The 24,509-nt window shown below is 37.7% G+C and overlaps 1 protein-coding gene across 22 annotated transcripts in view; it reads left to right on the top strand.

The window, feature by feature from the left end:
• Window positions 1–24,509, top strand: part of EXOC6 (exocyst complex component 6) — a 313,607-nt gene that overhangs the window by 214,492 nt on the left and 74,606 nt on the right. For all 22 annotated transcript variants that reach the window (XM_081554128.1, XM_081554103.1, XM_081554153.1 and 19 more), the window contains 4 exons: window positions 1,574–1,683; window positions 10,481–10,592; window positions 11,117–11,251; window positions 23,257–23,436. In XM_081554128.1, coding sequence (XP_081410254.1) covers window positions 1,574–1,683; window positions 10,481–10,592; window positions 11,117–11,251; window positions 23,257–23,436 — 537 coding nt within the window. The remainder of the gene's footprint in view (window positions 1–1,573; window positions 1,684–10,480; window positions 10,593–11,116; window positions 11,252–23,256; window positions 23,437–24,509) is intronic.

Below are 24,509 nucleotides of genomic sequence, written 5' to 3'. Positions count from 1 at the left end.
TCAGTTCAGTCACTCAGTCATGTCCAACTCTTTGTGACCCCATGGACTGCAGCACGCTAGGCCTCTCTGTTCATCATAAACTCCTGGAGCTTGCTCAAACTCATGTCCATCAAGCCAGTGATGCCATCCAATCATCTCATCCTGTGTCATCCCATTCTCCTCCTGCCTTTGATCTTTTCCAGCATCGGGGGCTTTTCCAAGGCCAAAGTATTAGGAGTTTCAGCCTCAGCGTCAATCCTTCCAGTGAATATTCAGGACTGATTTCCTTTAGGATGGACTGGTTGGATCTCCTTGCAGTCCAAGGGATTCTCAGGAGTCTTCTCCAGCACCACAGTTCAAAAGCATTGATTCTTCAGCTCTCAGCCTTCTTTATAGTTCAAATCTTGCATCTGTACATGACTACTGGAAAACCATAGCTTTGACTAGATGGACCTTTGTTGGCAAAGTAATGTCTCTGCTTTTTAATATGCTGTCTAGGTTGATCATAGCTTTCCCTTCAAGGAGCAAGCATCTTTTAATTTCATGAATGCAGTCACCACCTGCAGTGATTTTGGAGCCCCAAAAATAAAGTCTCTCACTGTTTCCATTGTTTCCCCATCTATTTGCCATGAAGTGATGGGACCAGATGCCATGATCTTAGTTTTCTGAATGTTGAGTTTTAAGTCAACTTTTTCACTCTCCTCTTTAACTTTCATCAAGAGCTTATTAATTCTTCTTCACCTTCTGCCATAAGGGTGGTGTAATCTGCGTATGTGCGGTTATTGATATTTCTCCCGGCAATCTTGATTCCAGCTTGCACTTCATCCAGCCCGGCATTTCACATGGATTTAACATTTACCAGGGCATTGGTGACCTTGGTGAGAGTGCTTTCAGTGATGTAAACTAAGTTGCAATGCATGTGAAGATAAAAGTAAAGATTAGACTTCATAAAAGTGTAAATAGAGGGCTCTTGGTAAAAATCCTCAAGAGTTTACCTTTTAGAGCTGAGAATTTGCTAGTGGATGTAGGCTGGTAAAGCATTTTAACCAAGAAGCACACTGTAAACCATTAGTTGCATTCTGGTGTTTGATGGTATACAGGTCAGAAAGCTGCTGTAAGGTATTCTAAGAGTTATGGAATGAAATGGGTACCTTCTTGAATTGACATCAATTCAAGCAAATGAAGGGAGTCTTAGAATTATTTGATGACACTAGGCCAGGAACCTGGCCCATAACTTTCACAACAACCTTGACTCTTGTATTATGGCTGCAAAGAAGCAGACAGTTATGTATTTTCTGTAGGATACTTACCATCAGAACACATAGAGGTATTGTTATCTGCTTTCTGTGCTTGTTAGACATCTGATAATGTGATTTAAGAAACAGATAAATTGCCATATTTTTTTCTTCAGAAATATTTTGGCTCTCCTTAAAATCTCAGAAATAACGTTGAAATATAACAGTAGACTTTAAAATGCAGGTATTTACTATTAATTCAGATGTGAAGTAAATTTAATTTTTACATTTTTGAGGTGTTTAGGATATCTTTTTCTAAAATTTCAGAAATAATATCAACTTCGTTTTTCTTTCAACAGCAACCTTTCCCAAAGAAATTGCCCATGTCTCAGTCAGTGCCTCATATTTATATCCAAGTTAAAGAATTTATTTATGCCAGCCTTAAATTTTCAGAGTCACTACACCGGAGGTAAGTTTACTGATGAGAAATGTGTCTTTATCAAAGCTATTTTTGTGAAACATTTGGTTTATAGGCCATGACTCTTTATCAGACTAGTACCTTGTTGGAAGGCTTATATATTTTAGTAGAAGTGAAAGTTTTAGTTGCTCAGTTGTGTCTGACCTTTTGCGACCCCATGGACTGTAGCCTGCCAGGCTCCTCTGTCCACGGGGTTTTCCAGGTGAGAATACTGGAGTGGGTTGCCATTCCCTTCTCCAGAGGCTTCCTGACCCAGAGATGGAACCTGTTCTCCTGCATTGCAGGCGGATTCTTTACCATCTGAGCCACTATATCTACCTGAAGAATGCAATAGCAAATTGAGTAATAGAGTAATAGAGCGCTACAAGCATCTATTGGTTCCTGTAGCTGAATTAATTATATAGAAAAGAGAATACCATTTAACTGGTGTGATGAAGGCAATACCCAACATTTATATATATGGGAAATGTGATATCCTTGTTTTGCACATAAGGAAACTGAGACTCAAAGAGGCTATATCATTCACCCAGAATGACCCAGCTGTTATGAGATCTGTCATAAAGGAGCAGTTCTTCTGATTCCCATATCAGTGAAAGTATCTGGCTACCTAGATGGACCCTGTGTTATAGTCATATAATATATTTGTAGTTGGGAATGCTCTAGAGGAGAGAGTGGTGATGCTAGCTTTCATGTCTTCCTTTTTGAAATCCATTTTTCTGAATTCATACACTAAATAGCAGTAATCATTTTGAGTATGGACCTCTTCTGAATTTTAAGTCACAAAAAGGCATGAAGGCAGTTCAAATAAATAGGTATTTTTCAGGCCAAAACAGTGAGGCCAATGACAGATGCGATGAATTGGGAGATTGGGATTGGCATATATACCTGCATGTATGCTCAGTCACTCAGTCGTGTCTGACTCTTACTACCACATGGACTGTAGCCTGCCAGGCTCCTCTGTCCATGAGATTATCCCAGCAAGAATACTGGAGTGGGTTGCCATTTCCTTTTCCAGGGGATCTTCCCAACCCAGGGGTCGAACCCACATCTCCTGTGGCTCCTGCATTGGCAGGCGGATTGTTTACCACTGAACCATCTGACTTATATACACTACATATAAAATATCTAAAAAGAGCACTGGGTTTCCCTGGTAGCTCAGTGGTAAAGAATCTGCCTGCCGGTGCAGGAGCTGCAGGAGATGTGGGTTCGATCCCTGCGTCAGGAAGATCCCCTGGAAAAGGAAATGGCAGCCCACTCTAGTGTTCTTGCCTGGGAAATTCCATGAACAGAGAAGCCTGGTAGGCTATGGTCCATGGGGTTGCAAAGAGGTGGACATGACTTAGCGACTAAAACAATATAGCGTTCCATTCTCAGGTTTTTCTGTGCTGTCTTTTGAACTTGAAAACCTGAATTATAGTAACTAAATCACCTATTAGCTTTACTGTCTGTCATGTGAATTTGTTCCAGAATGAAGACTATAAAAAACTTGCATTTCAACCCCCAATTTGCTATTTGGGGATAGAACTTCATATAACAAAATGCTAACATAGAGAATATAAACACAATTAAATGTTTGCATTTACTATTTTAATTCAAAACCCAAAGTGTATTACAAAACATATATTTTGATTGCTTATACCAAACAATTCTTTCATATCTAGTGATTTCCTTGTTTTCTTTATATCATTTGATGATATGTCTTTTTTTCCCCCACATCACTTTGTAGTAGAGGTTCAGAATGTCAATGAGAAATGTTTCATGCTATAAGATAGTTATCTCTGCAAATTTCTCTCGTCAATATCACAAGTCACACATTTCATGAATAAGGATAGTTAACAAGCTATTTTTAGAAATGTATAATCAATTTGGTAGTGATCCTGATACCATTGGGCTTCCTTTGTGGCTCATCTGTTAAAGAATCCGCCTGCAATGCGGGAGACCTGGGTTCTGTCCCTGGGTTGGGAAGATCTCCTGCAGAAGGGCAAGGCTACCCATTCCAGTATTCTGGCCTGGAGAATTCCATGGACTGTATAGTCCATGGGGTCACAAAGAATCAGACACGAGTGACTTTTCACTTTCATTTTCACTGATACCATAACAACAGATCATGATTCCAGATTGACTTTAGATAGACTGTTTAGCATTATTTTATATTCATTAACTGAATGCCATCAGCTACATTATTTGATTCAGAGGTTATTTTTATTGCACTCCTGAGTTTGCACCAATTTATAACTGTCTTTTATTCACCTGAATTGTTTTATATGAATAATTTTCCATGTATAAAGTGAATTTTTATCAATTTAATATCATGATTTTAGATATTCTTTGGGTTTTTTAATATTCTTTGGTTTTTTTGTCATTTTAATCATGCTCTTGGTGGATGGCACTTTTGTGGTATTTATGATAAATCTGTGCATATCAGATTGGTCTTTATCTTAAATGCATATATGAAATGTCCATATAAGAATTATCTAGTAAAACTCATTCAATATAATTAATAAAAAGGCATTGCACACACACACACACACACACTCAAGAAAGTGTTTAGGAGCCCTAAAATTAGAGTATTTATAAATAATTAGGTGAAGATGTTAAGGGACAAAAAAGAATTTGACTTACACTGGGTGGACTTAAATTTGTTTATATACACTCAAATTGATTCTGGTTATAGTTACCTTTGAAAACAATGATGCATACGTTCATTTTTTACTTTGGGGTAAAGTATGCAAAGGAAAAGGAGAAAAAAGAAGTATCTCAACAGTCATCCTACAACTTGGCTCAAATGTTATATTGTAGAATTATTCTTGAAGCTTCAATCCTGAATCTATAAACTGGTCCCCCTCATTTTTCCTTTAAATATAGATTACTTTAACACTGGGTATCATATATAATATGTATGTCCTAACAAGCATTTTTTATTATCTAATCTAACTGTTGATTCCTGAAATACAGGACTGATACTTAGTTAAGGTATTGTTAATTGGTAGGAAGTATAGAAATTTAACATCTTAAAATTAACTTTTATTTTGTTTATTTACAGAGGAGAGACAGTGGATCTCTATTGTTATTTGATTTTTTTACAGCATTTGTAACACCAAAGATAAAAGCCATTAGTCACAATATTATGTGTAATTTTCCAAAAAGCTACTTCCCCCTCAGTTCTGATTCTTTTTGTGTAGGAACTCCTAGCATTCTAAAAGGTAAATGTTGTATATTAATGCTACAGCAGGAAAGATTGTCTAGTTTTTCCTTCTCTTGTTGATAAAAATATTGTCATTTTGTTACTTCAGTATTCAGTTCTCATTAACTCTGATACTGTGTTACTCATTTTGCAAGGCATTTATGCTTATGTTTTTAAAAAATTAGCTTTGCTAAGTACATTGTCTATTTTCGTTTTGTTAATGAAGTAATAACTACCTCAGAATACATAAACAGCATACTTAGTATGAAAGTATACAAATTTATTCTCAGTTATCAGCTTTCTGACATGTATTTTTACTTAAAAAATTTACATCTGTGACCTAAAATTGAGCTACTGGAGTTGCTTTTTTTTTTTTAACTTGTCAGTAAGAGTTATGGAAAATAACTTTGTGTGTTTAAAGCTCTTTTATTATGTTTAAACATATTTTTCAGTTAGATTTTTAGAACAAGAAGATGCTTTAGAGCTCTTATAGTAAAAATGTTTGGGTTTCTTTTTATATGTGAATAAAAGCAGGGCCTAATGGAGATCAGTGGAGAAATAACTCCAGAAAGAATGATGGGATGGAGCCAAAGCAAAAACAATACCCAACTGTGGATGTGACTGGTGATAGACGCAAAGTCCGATGCTGTAAAGAGCAATATTGCATAGGAACCTGGAATGTTAGGTCCATGAATCAAGGCAAACTGGAAGTGGTCAAACAGGAGATGGCAAGAGTGAACGTCGACATTCTAGGAATCAGCGAACTAAGATGGACTGGAATGGGTGAATTTAACTCAGATGACCATTTCATCTACTACTGTGGGCAAGAATCCCTTAGAAGAAATGGAGTAGCCATCATGGTCAACAGAAGAGTCCAAAATGCAGTACTTGGATGCAATCCCAAAAACGATAGAATGATCTCTGTTCGTTTCCAAGGCAAACCATTCAATATCACGGTAATCCAAGTCTATGCCCTGACCAGTAACGCCGAAGAAGCTGAAGTTGAACGGTTCTATGAAGACCTACAAGACCTTCTAGAACTAACACCCAAAAAAGATGTCCTTTTCATTATAGGGGACTGGAATGCAAAAGTAGGAAGTAAAGAAACACCTGGCGTAACAGGCAAGTTTGGCCTTGGAGTACAGAATGAAGCAGGGCAAAGGCTAATAGAGTTTTGCCACGAGAACGCACCGGTAATAGCAAACACCCTATTCTAACAACACAAGAGAAGACTCTACACGTGGACATCACCAGATGGTCAACACCGAAATCAGATTGATTATATTCTTTGCAGCCAAAGATGGAGAAGCTCTATACAGTCAGCAAAAACAAGACCGGGAGCAGACTGTGGCTCGGATCATGAACTGCTTATTGCCAAATTCAGACTTAAATTGAAGAAAGTAGGGAAAAACCACTAGACCATTCAGGTATGACCTAGATCAAATCCCTTATGAGTATACAGTGGAAGTGACAAATAGATTTAAGGGACTAGACCTGATAGACACAGTGCCTGATGAACTATGGACAGAGGTTCGTAACATTGTACAGGAGACAGAGATCAAGAAAATCCCCATGGAAAAGAAATGCAAAAAAGCAAAATGGCTGTCTGAGGAGGCCTTACAGATAGCTGGGAAGAGAAGAGAAGCGAAAAGCAAAGGAGAAAAGGAAAGATATTCCCATCTGAATGCAGAGTTCCAAAGAATAGCAAGGAGAGATAAGAAAGCCTTCCTCAGCGATCAGTGCAAAGAAATAGAGGAAAACAACAGATGGGGAAAGACTAGAGATCTCTTCAAGAAAATTAGAGATACCAAAGGAACATTTCATGCAAAGATAGGCTCGATAAAGGACAGAAATGGTATGGACCTAACAGAAGCAGAAGATATTAAGAAGAGGTGGCAAGAATACACAGAAGAACTGTACAAAAAAGATCTTCACGACCCAGATAATCACGATGGTGTGATCACTCACCTAGAGCCAGACATCCTGGAATGTGAAGTCAAGTGGGCATTAGAAAGCATCACTACGAAGAAAGCTAGTGGAGGTGATGGAATTCCAGTTGAGCTATTTCAAATCCTCAGAGGTGATGCTGTGAAAGTGCTGCACTCGATATGCCAGCAAATTTGGAAAACTCAGCAGTGGCCACAGGACTGGAAGAGGTCAGTCTTCGTTCCAATCCCAAAGAAAGGCAATGCCAAAGAATGCTCAAACTACCACACAATTGTACTCATCTCACATGCTAGTAAAGTAATGCTCAAGATTCTCCAAGCCAGGCTTCAGCATTTCATGAACCGTGAACTTCCAGATGTTCAAGCTGGTTTTAGACAAGGCAGAGGAACCAGAGATCAAATTGCCAACATCCGCTGGATCATCGAAAAAGCAAGAGAGTTCCAGCAAAACATCTATTTCTGCTTTATTGACTATGTCAAAGCCTTTGACTATGTGGATCACAATAAACTGTGGAAAATTCTGAAAGAGGTGGGAATACCAGACCATCTGACCTGTCTCTTGAGACCTGTATGCAGGTCAGGAAGCAACAGTTAGAACTGGACATGGAACAACAGACTGGTTCCAAATAGGAAAAGGAGTACGTCAAGGCTGTATATTCTCACCCTGCTTATTTAACTTATCTGCAGAGTACATCATGAGAAACGCTGGGCTGGAAGAAGCACAAGCTGGAATCAAGATTGCCGGGAGAAATATCAATAACCTCAGATATGCGGATGACACCACCCTTATGGCAGAAAGTGAAGAAGAACTAAAGAGCCTCTTGATGAAAGTGAAAGAGGAGAGTGAAAAAGTTGGCTTAAAGCTCAACGTTCAGAAAACTAAGATCATGGCATCCGGTCCCATCACTTCATGGGAAATAGATGGGAAAACAGTAGAAACAGTGTAAGACTTTATTTTTGGGGGCTCCAAAATCACTGCAGATGGTGATTGCAGCCATGAAATTAAAAGACGCTTACTCCTTGGAAGGGAGGTTATGGCCAACCTAGATAGCATATTTAAAAGCAGAGACATTACTTTGCCAACAAAAGTCCGTCTAGTCAAGGCTATGGTTTTTCCAGTGGTCATGTATGGATGTGAGAGTTGGACGGTGAAGAAGGCTGAGCGCCAAAGAATTGCTACTTTTGAACTGTGGTGTTGGAGAAGACTCTTGAGAGTCCCTTGGACTGCAAGGAGATCCAATCAACCCATCCTAAAAGAGATCAATCCTGGGTGTTCATTGGAGGAAGGTCTGATGTTGAAGCTGAAACTCCAATACTTTGGCCACCTCATGCGAAGGGTTGACTCATTGGAAAAGACCCTAATGCTGGGTAGGATTGGGGGTGGAAGGAGAAGGGGACGACAGAGGATGAGATGGTTGGATGGCATAACCGACTGGATGGACATGGGTTTGCGTAGACTCCGGGAGTTGGTGATGGACAGAGAGGCCTGGCGTGCTGCAGTTCATGGGGTCAAAAAGAGTCGGACACAACTGAGCGACTGAACTGAACTGAACTGAAAAGCAGGGCCAGTGAATGAGATGACTTCATGAAGAAACTCCAAAGTCTCAGTTATTTGGTTGCAGAGGAAACATCTGGATCTAATATGACCTTTAAGAAATTTTCAGCTTTCATAAAAGGTTAAGCTGTAACATAATTTAGGAGATTTATTGTATATTAAGATTTAATTCGGAGAAGGCAATGGCACCCCACTCCAGTACTCGTGCTTGGAAAATCCCATGGACGGAGGAGCCTGGTAGGCTACAGTCCATGGGGTCGCTAAGAGTCGGACACGACTGAGCGACTTCACTTTCACTTTTCGCTTTCTTGCAGTGGAGAAGGAAATGGCAACCCACTCCGGTATTCTTGCCTGGAGAATCCCGGGGATGGCGGAGCCTGGTGGGCTGCCGTCTATGGGGTCGCACAGAGTCGGACACGACTGAAGCCACTTAGCAGTAGCAAGATTTAATTACTGTTAAATGCTATTTAAAAATTAGGAAGAATACAAGTTATAATCTCAAAAGACAAGGAGTTAAGGGAAAAAATTGCTCAGTTAGGATAAAAGCCTTGCGAGGGAAATCCTGGTGATTGTTGGGTAAATCTTACCAGTACCAGTAGGACATAGGTGCTGATAGGTTTTCTTTCTCTGCTTTTACTTATGGAAGAAAAAGACGCATTGATTCAGCATTCAAGGAAGTTCAGGGGAATTAAAAGACATTATCTGTCATGGATAACTTTTCATCTGAAAAGGATGCTATACAGGGTGTCTTTAAGCATAATTTTGAGTGTATCAGAAAAGAAACCAGAGGAGTTGGCAACCACCTCCTTTTTATCAGCGTGAGTACGTTGCTTGTTCTAGGGACACTACTGATAGATTAGAGTTTTCTGTTAGTTTGCTGCTGTGTAACCCTGAAACTCTACTGAAATTATATACATTGCCTGGGCAGTCTTGACTTAAGATGCAAAGAATCAGAAAGACATAGTCTCCTCAGGTCTGCCAGAATTACGGTTGGCAGAAATTGAAGAGTACCTGCATTAAAATGGAGAACATTAGGATAGTAGTGAAAATTACCTGTGATTTATCAAATCTTGCTCTATTTGCATATTTAAAATATTAATATAAACTAGTAAATATTTGTGCTTCATAGATTTGTAAGAGTAATATTTTAATAAAATAAAAAGTGAAAAGGTGCGAAAATTAAAATGTTAGACTGTGTTTGAGGCAGAGTCTCAGTTGGGGCAGTGTTGCCCCCCAAGGTATATTTGACACCATGAAGAGACATTTTGGGTTGTTGCGACTAGGGGAAAGAAAGCTACTTGCGTCAGGTGGATGGAGGCCAGGGATGCTGCTACACACCTTACAATGGTACAAGACAGCCCTACAACAAAGAATTATCTAGCCTGTATGTATGTCAGTAGTGCTAAGACTGTGAAAACTTGATCTAGGACACAGCTTAATTGTTTTGGTTATGAGGTTGTATACCAAAAAAATGTATCATTATTTACTTAAATTGAAGGCCTAGTGGTTAGAAGAAAATAGTCTTTTTAGTTCTATTTTAGCAATGTTTAGGATGCTAAGAAACATAAGGTTAGTTCTTCCCTCTCCCAAATTAAAACTAATGTGAGGCAGTTAATTTCTTTGAATCTTTAAAAGAAAAACTCAGTGGAAATGGATAGCTTAGTTATATTAAAATTGAATCTTGCAATTAATTATATCCAGAGGGTTCACATCAATTTGTATTTTAAAAGTAATTTTAACTACAGTGTATATAAAGTGTCTTTAGATAAACGTATATAGAGTGTCATTGGCTGTGACATAGTGGAGTCATAATTTAAGAGTAGTTTTATTGCCTCATACTAAGTACCCTATGGTTTTACTGTAATGGTTAATTGAATACAGTTAAATTTTTCTATAAATGAACGTTTTTATTCATGGCAAGTATCCTTTTTATGAAACTAAATTGAATTTAAATATGAGTTAATAAATATTAATGATTATAATTTATATAACAATATAAAAAAATTGGAGCAAGTTATTTTAGTAAATTGCATTAAATTATTTAGGAAGCTAACTAACTGTAACCCTTGTGGAAAGCTTAATGATATCAACCTTTGTTTTTAGCTCAACAGAAATAGATGATATGCTTAGAAAATCTACAAATCTGCTGCTGACCAGAACTTTGAGTAGCTGTTTACTGAATCTTATTAAAAAACCTCATATAGGTTTGACAGAGGTAGGTTAAAAAGATATTTATAGCTAAATGTTTCATTGTATGAAACAATTATTATAAATTTATTGCTGAACATCATCCTATAAAACTAACTTTTCATTTTAAATTTATTGATAGAAGTGGATTTGCTTTAAAACAAGTCTCATTGTAAATTAAGGTGATATGAGGGAAAAGGGTTTACATGGAGAATAGTGGATAGTTGAAGATGTTAGAAGATATATGGAGATTTATGTTTGTCAGACTTAACATGAAGTGAAACACTTTTTTAACTTTGTGAATGTATAAAATTTGAAAAAGTATCTTGAAAAGTTGTTGTAAATTAATTGATAGACTATTTTTTGTAATGATAGCATTCGTAAGCAGTATTTGTAGCAGGCTTTTGATATCAGATAATCAGTTGTATCCTATACTGCTATAATTATTCAGAAATGGTACAGTTGCTGAAAGTAATAATCCTATTTTTTAAAATGTAATGACTTTGTATACGTGTAACCTGCATTTTACCGGAGATATTTTCTGTTTTCTAGCTGGTGCAAATCATCATAAATACCACGCACCTAGAACAAGCCTGCAAATACCTTGAGGACTTTATAACTAACATTACAAATATTTCTCAAGAAACCGTCCATACCACAAGACTTTATGGGCTTTCTACTTTTAAGGTATGTAAAAATCTAACCAAAAGTTTTTATTTCAATTACTGTAAGCAAACTTTTAAAGAGTAAAGACAAACAAAATATATATATATGTTTGTATACATGTGTATATATATATTTGTATACATGTATATATAATCATGTATATATATTTTGTTATATGTATAATTGTTATATACATAATTCCATTATATTCCTAATAATTGAAAATTAGAGGTAATCATTGTCAATAGTGAGCAAATAAATGTCAGTTCCTTTTGGGCGTTCTAAACATCTTGTTAAAATAATAGAAAAAGTATATTGATTTTCTACAGCTATATTACATATCCTTCATGTTTTGAAGACTCAACAATAGTACTGAATCAGTCTAATTGAATATTCTGTCATGTCTCACAGTGTAATAATTAATTGTATATGTAATATATATGTGTGTTTGTTTGGAAATTTAAAATGTAAGAAGAATTAGATAAGTATAAAATTTGCTTTACATCCTTTATTGGGTCTGATCTGAAGAAAAATAAATATTACTGTATTACATTATTATCCAAGTCCTACCCTTTTCTCAATGGAAAGATTTTTGTTTTTTTAATACTGTGGAATATACCAAAAGATTAATTAATGATTGTTTTAAGCAGAGTGGAAGATTAAATTTGTAAATTTGTTTTATAAGCTATTTTGTTACTTTATTAATTTGGGATCATGTAGATGAGACACTGGCATAGTCTTAACAAAATAAATCCTTTGCATTGAATATTTTGTTAAACTAATATAAAACCACTTACTGATTCCTTATCTGTAAAGTAAACTTTCTAGTTTAACCTTGTAACCCTTTCTAAGTTTTCTATTAAAAACAATTCTCATCTTCCTACTCTTACTACTTGATGTTGTGTGTGTGTCCTCAGTTGTGTCCAACTCTTTGCAACCCCATGGACTGTAGGATAGCCTGCTAGGCTCCTCTGTCTATGGAATTTTCCAGGCAAGAATACTAGAGTGGATTGCCATTTCCTTCTCCAGGGGATCTTCCAGACCCAGGGATCAAACCCATGTCCCTTGCATCTCCTTCATTGGTATGTGAATTCTTTACCACTGTGCCACCTGGGAAGTCATGATAAATTACCCAATTTATCCTTAAGATCATAGTATAATCATTTATATTTTAGAAATTCACTATAATTGTATTTAGATATAAGTAATGTTAACAGTAATCAGACTTTGAAAGTGTGAAGTCAAGAGAAGACCCTTAGTTTCCTGAAATTAGCTGTCTGAGCTTCAAATCTTCTGCTCCGCTGATGATTTGTAAGCACATGTAGTCATCCTGATCCATAAGACACAAATGCAGATGATATCTGAGTGGACAAATTAATAAAATTGTTATTACAACGGGGATAGAAGCTGGACAAAACAGGCATTCATTTATTCAGTTTTGAACTGTGGTGTTGAGAAGACTCTTGAGAATCCCTTGGACTGCAAGGAGAGCAAACCAGTCAATCCTAAAGGAAATCAATCCTAAATATTCATTGAAGGGACTGATGCTGAAGCTGAAGCTCCAATACTTTGGCCACCTGATACGAAGAACTGACTCATTGGAAAAGCCCCTGATGCTGGGAAAGGTTGAAGGTAGGAGGAGAAGGGGATGACAGAGGATGAGATGATTGGATGGCATCACCGACTCAATGGACATGAGTTTGAATAAGCTCCAGAAGAAGGTGAAGGACAGGGAAGCCTGGGATGCTGCAGTCCATGGGGTCACAAAGAGTTGGACACGACTGAGTGACTGAATGGCAGCAAATAGTACAGCAATTGCGAGCATATACTCTGGAGTTAGACTACTGTGTGACTTTGCCACATTCTTTCATGTTAATGATTCCTGTGTTTATTATCTATAAAATTAGAGTAGTAATATATTATCTGTGTCATACAGTTATTATGAGGATTAAAGGGGATACTTAGTGCAGTGCCATTTGTTGTACATAATCTGTACTCTGAGCACTCTGTTAGGTGCTGAAAATAGAGAAATAAATCCCTGCCCTCAAGGAGCTCAGGAGGGAAAACTGTAAAAATACACTTGACAATATGATATAATAAGTGCCATAATATAGAAGGAGATTCCACAAGTTTGTGAACATTTATTTATCCACAGACTGATTGATTCTTTACTTCAGTGTTAGATTTTATACAATCCTTTTTCTTTATTGTTTTCTGTCCTTACGTCCATGTGTTACTCATATGCTGTCAAGAAGGGATTTACTGGGGACTGGAATTGTAAGCATATTTAACAATTGGCATTATATTTAATAGGCTAACTCTGTACTCTGATTAAAACATGAAATGCATTGATCAAGAGATCATCAAGCAATTTTTCTTACCGGTTGTAAGTCAGAGTACCACAGATACTAGAACATGATGCTTTAGATTAAGGAATCCTGGAACTACATACACTTCTCAAAATCTTCCTGTTAGGAGGAAACATTTAGAAATGTTAGCTCTGGTCCATATTGCCAGTGGTCCTTAAGTTGTAGATATTTAGCTGAAAGTACAACTGTCATAAGATACACTCTTCAACTTTTCTTGGAAATCAGGAAATCAAGTTCAGCTTGTACAAACAGTAGAGCATCCTTATTTTTTATTGTTTATTTTTTATTTTCACACAGAACTTAGGAAACCCTTTCTGTTTGATGATATAAAAACAAGAGCTATTTCAAGCTCAATATGTGAAGATTAAGTGTTCTTCAGTTCTGCCTTTGATCTGTTTCAAGAGGAATTATTTATCTTAAACTATGATACAAGAAAGCAATTCAACAGGGAGAATTGTTAAATCAATGTTAAAGTGAATTCCTGAGGGAGATTGGGGGAATTTCCATTCATAGTGAGTAGTCTGTAGATGATTAAAGCACAGTTTTGGTTACAGACATTAGCATGGATTGCTTAGTTAACCTCTTAGCCTAATTCTTTTCAGTCCAATGGCCTGATCAAACATATTTCTATTAAGTTACTTAATGATTATAGAAATAAGCACTTGTATGCATGATCCTTTTACCCATACATCCATTTGCTTCCCCTCCAAAACCCCACATATGCATATACGAAGTGCTTGATTTTATATATTTGTTTACTTTATGCAATACTGTATAGACTGTCTTGTTAGCTTGCTTTTCATTGTACTAAATCTGTGAGTGATAAAGTAAATGGTTCCTGCCCTTCAGCAGTACGGCAGTTTTTGAAATTAACATGGACCCACACTGAGAGTTACTTGAAGCTAATATAAGACTTCTAACTAGAAAGACTTGCATCAGAATAGAGGGGAAAGCGGGTATAGCATTCCCCTTTTAATCTGTGTAGTAGAGGAATGGCCCAGTTCTTTTTCTTTGGCATCAGAGCTCTTTAACTTTGTTCCATGAAGCATTTCCAATGTGCTACCCTGAAGAATCCTTTCCTTTTGAGTCCTGGTAGTAATTGCAGGTGTAAGTGCCTAGAAAGTATATACTTGTGATTCTTCGTCAATTTGCCTTTTTTAATCTATTGATGAGTATGTAGCAAATTTTTTTTTCTTTTTTGGATTATGGCTAAAGTGATAGTGGTAAATTATCTTTGATTAAGGACTTGAAATTTTCCTCCTGTGGAGCAAGGGCATGGTACATGGACTCTAAAAAAGCTTTTTAAAAAAATGAAGCTGTGGTACATATACACAATGGAATATTACTCAGCCATTAAAAAGAATACATTTGAATCAGTTCTATTGAGATGGATGAAACTGGAGCCCATTATACAGAGTGAAGTAAGCCAGAAAGAAAAACACCAATACAGTATACTAATGCATATATATGGAATTTGAAAGATGGTAATGATAACCCTATATGTGAGACAGAATAAGAGACATAGATGCATAGAACAGTCTTATGGACTCTGAGGGAGAAGGTGAGGGTGGGACGTTCTGAGAGAATAGCACTGAAACATGTATATTATCATCTGTGAAACAGAACAACATTCCAGGTTCGATGCATGAGACAAATGCTCAGGGCTGGGGCAATGGGATGACCCAGAGGGATGGGATGGGGAGGGAGATGGGAGGGGGGTTCAGGATGGGGAACACATGTAAACCCATGGCTGATTCATGTCAATGTATGGCAAAAACCACTGCAATATTGTAAAGTAATTAGCCCCCAACTAAAATAAATAAATTTATTTTAAAAAAAGTAACATTCATATATAAACATACACAACTTATACAGTCACTAATTATAAATAGATATAGCTCAATTATTATTAAAAAGTGAGCACAGACTTCCATCTTTCCAGTCTGGCATGTGAAGAGTTAGGAAGTTGTCACTCTGTCCCGACAAGTAAAAAGGTGAGAAGATTGTGAAAAAATAAACAACTCTTCCTTGATCTTTCAGAGAAGTAAAATCACAGACCACACTGTTGCCACCAAAATTGGAGAAATAGGCAAATACAGAGAATGACAACTTAGGAAAACCTAAAGTATACTTGAGTGTCCAGAGTCCCTCCATCTTTTAATTTTTAACTCCATTTTATGTAGTTTGGGCCTCATGTTCAGACTATAATGGCAGCTGTAGGTTTTCTTCTCTAGTAGCAAAATGGCTGTGAGTTCACAATTTTAAACCTTATATCCTCAGTTCAGTTCAGTCACTCAGTCGTGTCCGACTCTTTGCGACCCCATGAATTGCAGCACGCCAGGCCTTCCTGTCGATCACCAACTCCCAGAGGTTACCCAAACTCATGTCTATCGAGTTGATGATGCCATCCAGCAATCTCATCCTCTGTCGTCCCCTTCTCCGTCCCCCAGTTCTTCCCAGCATCAGGGTCTTTTCCAATGAGTCAACTCTTCGCATCAGGTGGCCAATGTATTGGAGTTTCAGCTTCAACATCAGTCCTTCCAAAGAACACCCAGGACTGATCTCCTTTAGGATGGACTGGTTGGATCTCCTTGCAGTCCAAGGGACTCTCAAGAGTCTTCTCCAACACCACAGTTCAAAAGCATCAATTCTTCAGTGCTCAGCTTTCTTCACAGTCCAACTCTCACATCCATACACGACTGCTGGAAAAACCATAGCCTTGACTAGACGGACCTTTGTTGGCAAAGTAATGTCTCTGCTTTTTAATATGCTATCTAGGTTGGTCATAACTTTCCTTCCAAGGAGTAAGTGTCTTTTAATTTCATGGCTTCAAGCACCATCTGCAGTGATTTTCGAGCCCCAAAAAATAAAGTCTGACACTGTTTCCCCATCTATTTCCCATGAAGTGATGGGACCGGATGCCATGATCTTAGTTTTCTGAATGTTGAGCTTTAAGCCAACTTTTTCGCTCTCCTCTTTCACTTTCATCAAGAGGCTTTTTAGTTCCTCTTCACTTTCTGCCATAAGGGTGGTGTCATCTGCATATTGGAGGTTATTGATATTTCTCCCGGCAATCTTGATTCCAGCTTGTGCTTCTTCCAGCCCAGCGTTTCTAATGATGTACTCTGCAGATAAGTTAAATAAGTAAGGCGACAATATACAGCCTTGACGTACTCCTTTTCCTATTTGGAACCAGTCTGTTGTTCCATGTCCAGTTCTAACTGTTGCTTCCTGACCTGCATACAGGTTTCTCAAGAGGCAGGTCAGGTGGTCTGGTATTCCCATCTCTTTCAGGATTTTCCACAGTTTATTGTGATCCACACAGTCAAAGGCTTTGACATAGTCAATAAAGCAGAAATAGATGTTTTGCTGGAACTCTCTTGCTTTTTCGATGATCCAGCAGATGTTGGCAATTTGATCTCTGGTTCCTCTGCCTTGTCTAAAACCAGCTTGAACATCTGGAAGTTCACGGTTCATGAAATGCTGAAGCCTGGCTTGGAGAATCTTGAGCATTACTTTACTAGCATGTGAGATGAGTACAATTGTGCGGTAGTTTGAGCATTCTTTGGCATTGCCTTTCTTTGGGATTGGAACGAAGACTGACCTCTTCCAGTCCTGTGGCCACTGCTGAGTTTTCCAAATTTGCTGGCATATCGAGTGCAGCACTTTCACAGCATCACCTTTGAGGATTTGAAATAGCTCAACTGGAATTCCATCACCTCCACTAGCTTTCTTTGTAGTGATGCTTTCTAATGCCCACTTGACTTCACATTCCAGGATGTCTGGCTCTAGGTGAGTGATCACACCATCGTGATTATCTGGGTCGTGAAGATCTTTTTTGTACAGTTCTTCTGTGTATTCTTGCCACCTCTTCTTAATATCTTCTGCTTCTGTTAGGTCCATACCATTTCTGTCCTTTATCGAGCCTATCTTTGCATGAAATGTTCCCTTGGTATCTCTAATTTTCTTGAAGAGATCTCTAGTCTTTCCCATTCTGTTGTATATGCTCATGCTCTATCATCTAAAAGCAGATAGCTAGCTGCTATGGAACTCCCTGTGAGTTAAGAGGATGATCAGCTCATCAGGATCTGTCCTTGGCTCTAGGTAGATTTTCAGTTCTATCCAGACCAAATAGAGCTGTGAATGGGGGCAGAGTGATTTTTCCAAAATGTATTTGCAGACTTTTCCAAGAAGGGAGAAAAGATAGTAGACAATAAATCATAGATGTTTACTAAAATTTTCAGTGATATTACTGCTGCTGCTGCTGCTAAGTCGCTTCAGTCGTGTCCGACTCTGTGAGACCCCATAGACGGCAGCCCACCAGGCTCCGCCGTCCCTGGGATTCTCCAGGCAAGAACATTGGAGTGGGTTGCCATTTCCTTCTCCAATGCATGAAAGTGAAAAGTGAAAGTGAAGTTGCTTAGTCGTGTCCGACTCTTCGCGACCCCTTGGACTGCAGCCTACCAGGCTCCTCCGTCCATGGTATTTTCCAGGCAAGAGTACTGGAGTGGGGTGCCATTGCCTTCTCCGAGTGATATTACTACTTATCTTTTTTTTTTTTTTTTTTTTTTATTTTTATTTTTTTATAAATTTATTTATTTTAGTTGGGGGCTAATTACTTTACAATATTGTAATAGTTTTTGCCATACATTGACATGAATCAGCCATGGGTTTACATGTGTTCCCCTTCCTGGACCCCCCACCCACCTCCCTCTCCATCCCATCCTTCTGGATCATCCCATTGCCCCGGCCCTGAGCCCTTGTCACATGCATCGAACATGGAATGGTGCTCTGTTTCACATATGACAATACACATGTCTCAATGCCATCTTTTATGTAAAGCACATATGCTTATGGTCTATGAGGACTAGCGTGGAGTTTGTGCATATATCTGTTTAAAATAGTTCTTTGAGTGATTCTGTTGCACATCTGTGGTCAGGAACCACTGAAAGTATGATATCACTTAATTTTTGTACCTTGAAATAAAAAGGTTAAGTTATGTGAGATATGTTTCTGCCTCCAGAGGGCACTATTTCTTTAACAAGCAGTGTGTGTGTGTGTGTGTGTGTGAGAGAGAGAGAGAGAGTGTGTGTGTGTGTGTGTGCATATACGCATGTGCGTGCGTGTACTCATTCATGTCCAACTCTTTGGGACCCCTGCCAGACTCCTCTGTCCATGAAATTTTCCAGGCAAGAATAGTGGAGTAGGTTGTCATTTCCTACTCCAGGGAATCTTCCTGACCCAGGGATCATACCTGTATCTCTTAACACCTCCTGCATTGGCCGGCAGATTCTTTACTACTGCGCTACCTGGGAAGCCCCTTAAGAAGCAAAGAAGAAATTAGTTGCTTTGTTTATAAGCTGATTCATTTAAAATTTAATTTAGGAGTTAGTTGATATGTTCTTGACTTTCTAATCAGATCATAAGGACTGAGAGTGTTTTGGTTTCAACTGTAGTACTACTCTCTAGGAAGTCCAAACTGATTTTCCTAACAGTCTTGTAAGTGATAATTAATGTTCATTTTTTTAGAAATATCTTACCAAATAATTCAGTGTATTCTAGTGTATAAATACAAAAAAATAATGAAATCTTTTTGTGTGCTTCTTTCCTTCTATTCTCAACGTTCAGAAAACTAAGATCATAGCATCTGGTCCCATCACTTCATGGGAAATAGATGGGAAAACAGTGGAAACAGTGTCAGACTTTATTTTTGGGGGCTCCAAAATCACTGCTGATGGTGATTGCAGCCATGAAATTAAAAGACACTTACTCCTTGGAAGGAAGGTTATGGCCAACCTAGATAGCATATTTAAAAGCAGAGACATTACTTTGCCAACAAAAGTCTGTCTAGTCAAGGCTATAGTTTTTCCAGTGGTCATGTATGGATGTGAGAGTTGGACTATAAAGAAAGCTGAGTGAAGAAGAATTGATGCTTTTGAACTGTGGTGTTGGAGAAGACTCTTGAGAGTCCCTTGGACTGCAAGGAGATCCAATCAATCCATCCTAAAGGAGATCAATCCTGGGTGTTCATTGGAAGGACTGATGTTGAAGCTGAAACTCCAATACTTCGGCCACCTCATGCGAAGGGTTGACTCATTGGAAAAGACCCTAATGCTGGTAGGATTGGGGGCAGGAGGAGAAGGGGACGACAGAGGATGAGATGGTTGGATGGCATCACTGACTCGATGGACATGGGTTTGCGTAGACTCCGGGAGTTGGTGATGGACAGAGAGGCCTGGCGTGCTGAAATTCATGGGGTCGCAAAGAGTCGGACACAACTGAGCGACTGAACTGAACTGAACTTCCTTCTATTCTTTTTTTTTTTTTTTTTAGGAGTTTTTTGATGTGGACCTTTTTTTTTTTTTTTAAAGCCTTTAATGACTTTGTAACAATACTGCTTCTGTTTTATGTTTTGGTTTTTTGGCCAGAGGCATGTGGGATCTTAGTTCCCCAACCATGTATGGAACCCAGGCCTCTGCTTGGGGAGCTCAGTTTTAACCACTGGACCACCAGGGAAGTCCCTCAGCCTGCTTTGTTTTATTCCTCTGATAAAAGTGAAAATGTTTTTCTCTGAGTTGTGTCCGACTCTTCACAACCCCGTGGCCTGTAGCCTGCCAAGCTCCTCTGTCCATGGAGTTCTTCAGGCAAGAATACTGGAGTGGGTAGCCATTCCCTTCTTCAGGGGATCTTCCCAACCCATGGACTGAACCTCAGTAGCACTAATCATGTTTTGTAATATTGATTCTTTTCCTGAGTTGTGAGATCCTTGAGGGTGAAAGATGTCTCAGTGTCTTTATACTGCTTTAATTCATAGGACATTGTATAAATGATACATTAGGTTAAGTTGTGTTCAAATGTATGTGACTGATAATGGTTAGGTCTCCTCTTAGTCAAGATATGAATTTAAATAAGTATTAGGTTTTTGTGTATGTGTGTTTTGCTTTTTGGCCACGATGCATGGCTCATGGGATATTAGTTCCCTGACCAGAAATTGAACCTGTGTCCTCAGCAGTGAAAGCATGGAGTTCCAACCATTGGACCACCAGGGAATTTCCAATAAGTATTAGTTTTCCCAGAAATATTCATTCCGTTGTAATCAGAGAACATACTTTGTATGATATCAGTCTTTTAAAGCCCCAGTCCCAGCTTTTTGGCACTGGGGACTGTTTTCATGGAAGACAGCTTTCCCACAGATGGGGATGGGGTGAAGTGAGAGGTGGATGATTTTAGGTTCACAGCCGTTCACTTCCTGCTAGGTGGCCTGGTTGGGGAACCTTGCTTTAAAGGTTTGTTTTATGACCTAACATTTGCTCTGTTCTGGATAGTGTCCCATGTTCATTAGAGAGTAATACACGGTCTGCTAATGTTGAATGTTCAATAGATGTCTGTTAGGCCTAGTTCGTTTATATTGTTGATCAAATTGTCTTTGTCTTCTGCCTGCTCAGATTTGCTGTTGAACTCCTGTAGTGTTTTTTTTTGTTTGTTTCATTTATTGTATTTTTCAACTGTAGAATTTCTATTAGGTTCTTTGTTTTTAAGTAGTTTCTATCTCTTTATAGTTAATTTTGTCAGGTATTGTTCTCATATTTTCCTTTAGTTCTTTGATTATTTTAAAGAGCTGATTTAAAACCTTTGTCTTTTAAGTCCAGTGTCTCATACTTTCTTGTTTCTTTGTGAAACTTGCAAATTTTATTGAAAACTTGGCATTTAAAATAATGTAACATGGATGGATCTAGAGATTGTCATACTGAGGGCAGTAAGTCAGGAACAGATAAATACCGTATGATATCGCTTATATGTGAAACCTTAAAAGTGGGTACAAATGAACTTATTTACAAAACAGAAGTAGAATCACAGATGTGGAAAACAAACTTATGGTTACCAGAGGATAAGTGGGGGAGAGAGAAACTGGGAGATTGAGATTGACATATTGATTGAGATTGACATATTCACACTACAATAGATAACTAATTAGAACCTACTCTATAGCATAGGGAACTCTACTCAATACTCTGTAATGGCCTATATGGGAAAAGAATCTTAAAAAAGAGTTGATGTGTATGTATAACTGATTCACTTTGCTGTACATCTGAAACTAACACAACATTGTAAATCAGTTATATAGCAATAAAAATTAAAATTAAAGTCTTATTGTAATGTGGCAATTCTGATAATCAGATTCTCCTTTCTCCTCAAGGTTTGTTGTTTCTTCCTGGTAGGTGGTTGGTTGTTTCATGACTTTTCTGAATTAATTCTGTAAAGTCTGTATTTTTTGTCATCTGTGGCCACTGAAGCCTCTGCTTAGTTAGCTTAGTGACCAGCTAATGATTGGATACAGATTTCCATAAAAATCTGGAGCCAATCTGTCCCCCAGTCTTTTTGAGGGACTCTCTATTTATTGGGGCATGCCTTCAGCAATCAGGCATTTGACACCTCTGGGTTAACCTTCACATCCTTCTTGCACAGAACTTCAGGGTCAGCTGTAAATGAGAGCTTAGAGCTTTCTCAGGTCTTTCTGGAGTATGTTCACAGCCCTACACATGTACACAGTCTTCTAGATTCCCAGGGATATGTCAGAGCTTTTCAAAGCCATCTATGGGCATTTCATTCCCCAGTTTTTCCTTTTAAGCTGTTTGGTTCGCTGATTGTGTACCCTAGTTGTTATCTACCACCTAAAGTGTCTGTGATGTTACACGATTGCCCCTAATTGTTTTTAACAAATCCCCCCAGGAAAAAGGCTTTTTGCTCCCGACAATCCTGTTTTTAGGTCATGTAAAGACATCTCTGCAAGTGGGGTCTTCCAGAGAATCACCAGATAGATCAAATAATGATAATTCTCTGGGAATATGGCTTTAAAGGAGTGCCAGCTCATTCTGCCCCCGCTTTGTTGGCTGACAGGCCAACACAAGTTTGTACCACAGTTGTGGGATATTGATTTTCAAGGATACTGTGAACCTGGAGCTAGGAAGGAAAAGTGGAAATGGGACACATTAAAACATCATAGAGCTTGTTTCCATACCAAGGTTCAGCAGTTTTTCGTGAGTAGATGCTGCTTGAATTGCTGCAGGTTTTGAATTAATTTCCAGACTTCTGGAAAAATTGATTTTTGACAATTTTTGATAGTTTTCTTGTTGCTGTAATGGATCAGAAAATGTTTGAGTATTCTTACTCTGGTTTTTTTGTCACTCCATTTCTTTTCTCTTCTTTTGAGAAGTTAACTGTTTTGGGAGCAGTGTAGGGGGGGCCTCTTCTACTCAAAACACCAGTAATGATTTCATTTCTTATGTGATAGTCCAACTTAATTTCCCTCAATGAGTCAGTGGATAGAAGTCGTCTGATTCTTGACAACTTTTGTTTTCCATTTCTGTTTCTCCCAAGGGTCTTCTTAGAGCTGTGAGAACAGTTCAGAATTGATAACTAATAAGTTATACTACCAAATAAAGAAAAAAAGGTAAAAGTGAGGTTGGGGCCAAAAAGTGATGTCAAATAGAGTACTTTCAACCAGAAATCCTACAGTTTTGTTGGATTTTGAATAAATGTTTAAAATATTAAACCAAAGAAATATAAAAAATAAAATTTGGAATTTGAAGAAAACTTCTTTTTTTTACCTGATTCTGTAACTTGTTTTTTATTTTTTGTTTTATTGTATCCTGTCAGGATGCCCGACATGCAGCAGAGGGAGAAATATATACCAAGCTTAATCAAAAAATTGATGAATTTGTTCAGCTTGCTGATTATGACTGGACAATGTCTGAGCCAGATGGAAGAGCTAGTGGTTACTTAATGGATCTTATTAATTTTTTGAGAAGCATCTTTCAAGTGTTTACTCATTTGCCTGTAAGTATAAAAAATTTCAAAAAATTGTTATAATTTTGCTTACTAAAATATATTTTAGAATTCAGTTTTAGTTGGAGGCTTACTTGTTTAAACCACTTCTTAGCTTGAATATTTCCTTTTCTGTAAATCAATTTGTGAAAAATGTTAATTTAACTATTTTTTAAATTGCATTAAAATTGGTATATAACATCATATAAATTTCAGATGTATAACATTATAAATTGGTATTTGTGAACACTACAGTGACCACTATCATAAATCTAGTTACCATCTACTTCACCCTCCCCCAGCTCCTAACCCTCTGGTAACCACCAATCTGTTCTGTGTATCTATGAGTTTGTTTTTGTTTTGTTTGATTCTACATAAAAGTGAAATCCTATGGTATTTGTCTTTCTCAATCTGACTTATTTCACTTAGCATAATACCCTCCTGGTCCATCCATGTTGTCACAAATGACAAGATTTCCTTTCTTTTTTTATAGCTATATAGCATTCTGGTGTGTGTGTGTGTATATATATGTGTGTGTGTATATATATAGCACATTTTCATTATCCATTCATGGACACTTAGGTTGTTCTCATATCTTGGCTGTTGTAAATTATGCTTCAGTGATCATAGTGGTGCATATACTTTCAAATTAGTATTTTTCCTTTTTTTCAAATAAATATACAGAACTGAAACAGCCAGATCATATGGCAGTTCTACTTTTAATTTTTTGAGGAATCTCCATATTGTTTTCCATAGTGGTTATACCAGTTTACATTCTCACCAACAGCATATGAGGGTTCCCTTTTCTCCACATTCTCTCCAATACTTATTATTTCTGTTTTTTTTTTTTTTTATAATAGCCATTCTAACAGAGGTCAGGTGATATCTCATTGAAGTTTTGATTTGCGTTTTCCTCATGGTTAGTGATGTTGAACATCTTTTCATGTGCCTGCTGGCCATCTATATGGCCAGCAAAATGGCTTTAGCAAAATGGCTCTTCAGATCTTCTGCCCAGTTTTTGAGTTGTTTGTTTTTTTGTTGTTGAATTATGTGAGTTCATTATACAGCTTGGATATTAACTCCTA

This window comes from Giraffa tippelskirchi, chromosome 2, assembly GCF_054371585.1.
Source record: "Giraffa tippelskirchi isolate mGirTip1 chromosome 2, T2T-mGirTip1v1.2.pri, whole genome shotgun sequence".
In the NCBI taxonomy this organism is placed as follows: Eukaryota; Metazoa; Chordata; class Mammalia; order Artiodactyla; family Giraffidae; genus Giraffa; species Giraffa tippelskirchi.
The sequence above is the reverse complement of the archived record's forward strand: the minus strand, read 5'-3'. Positions and strand labels throughout refer to the sequence as shown.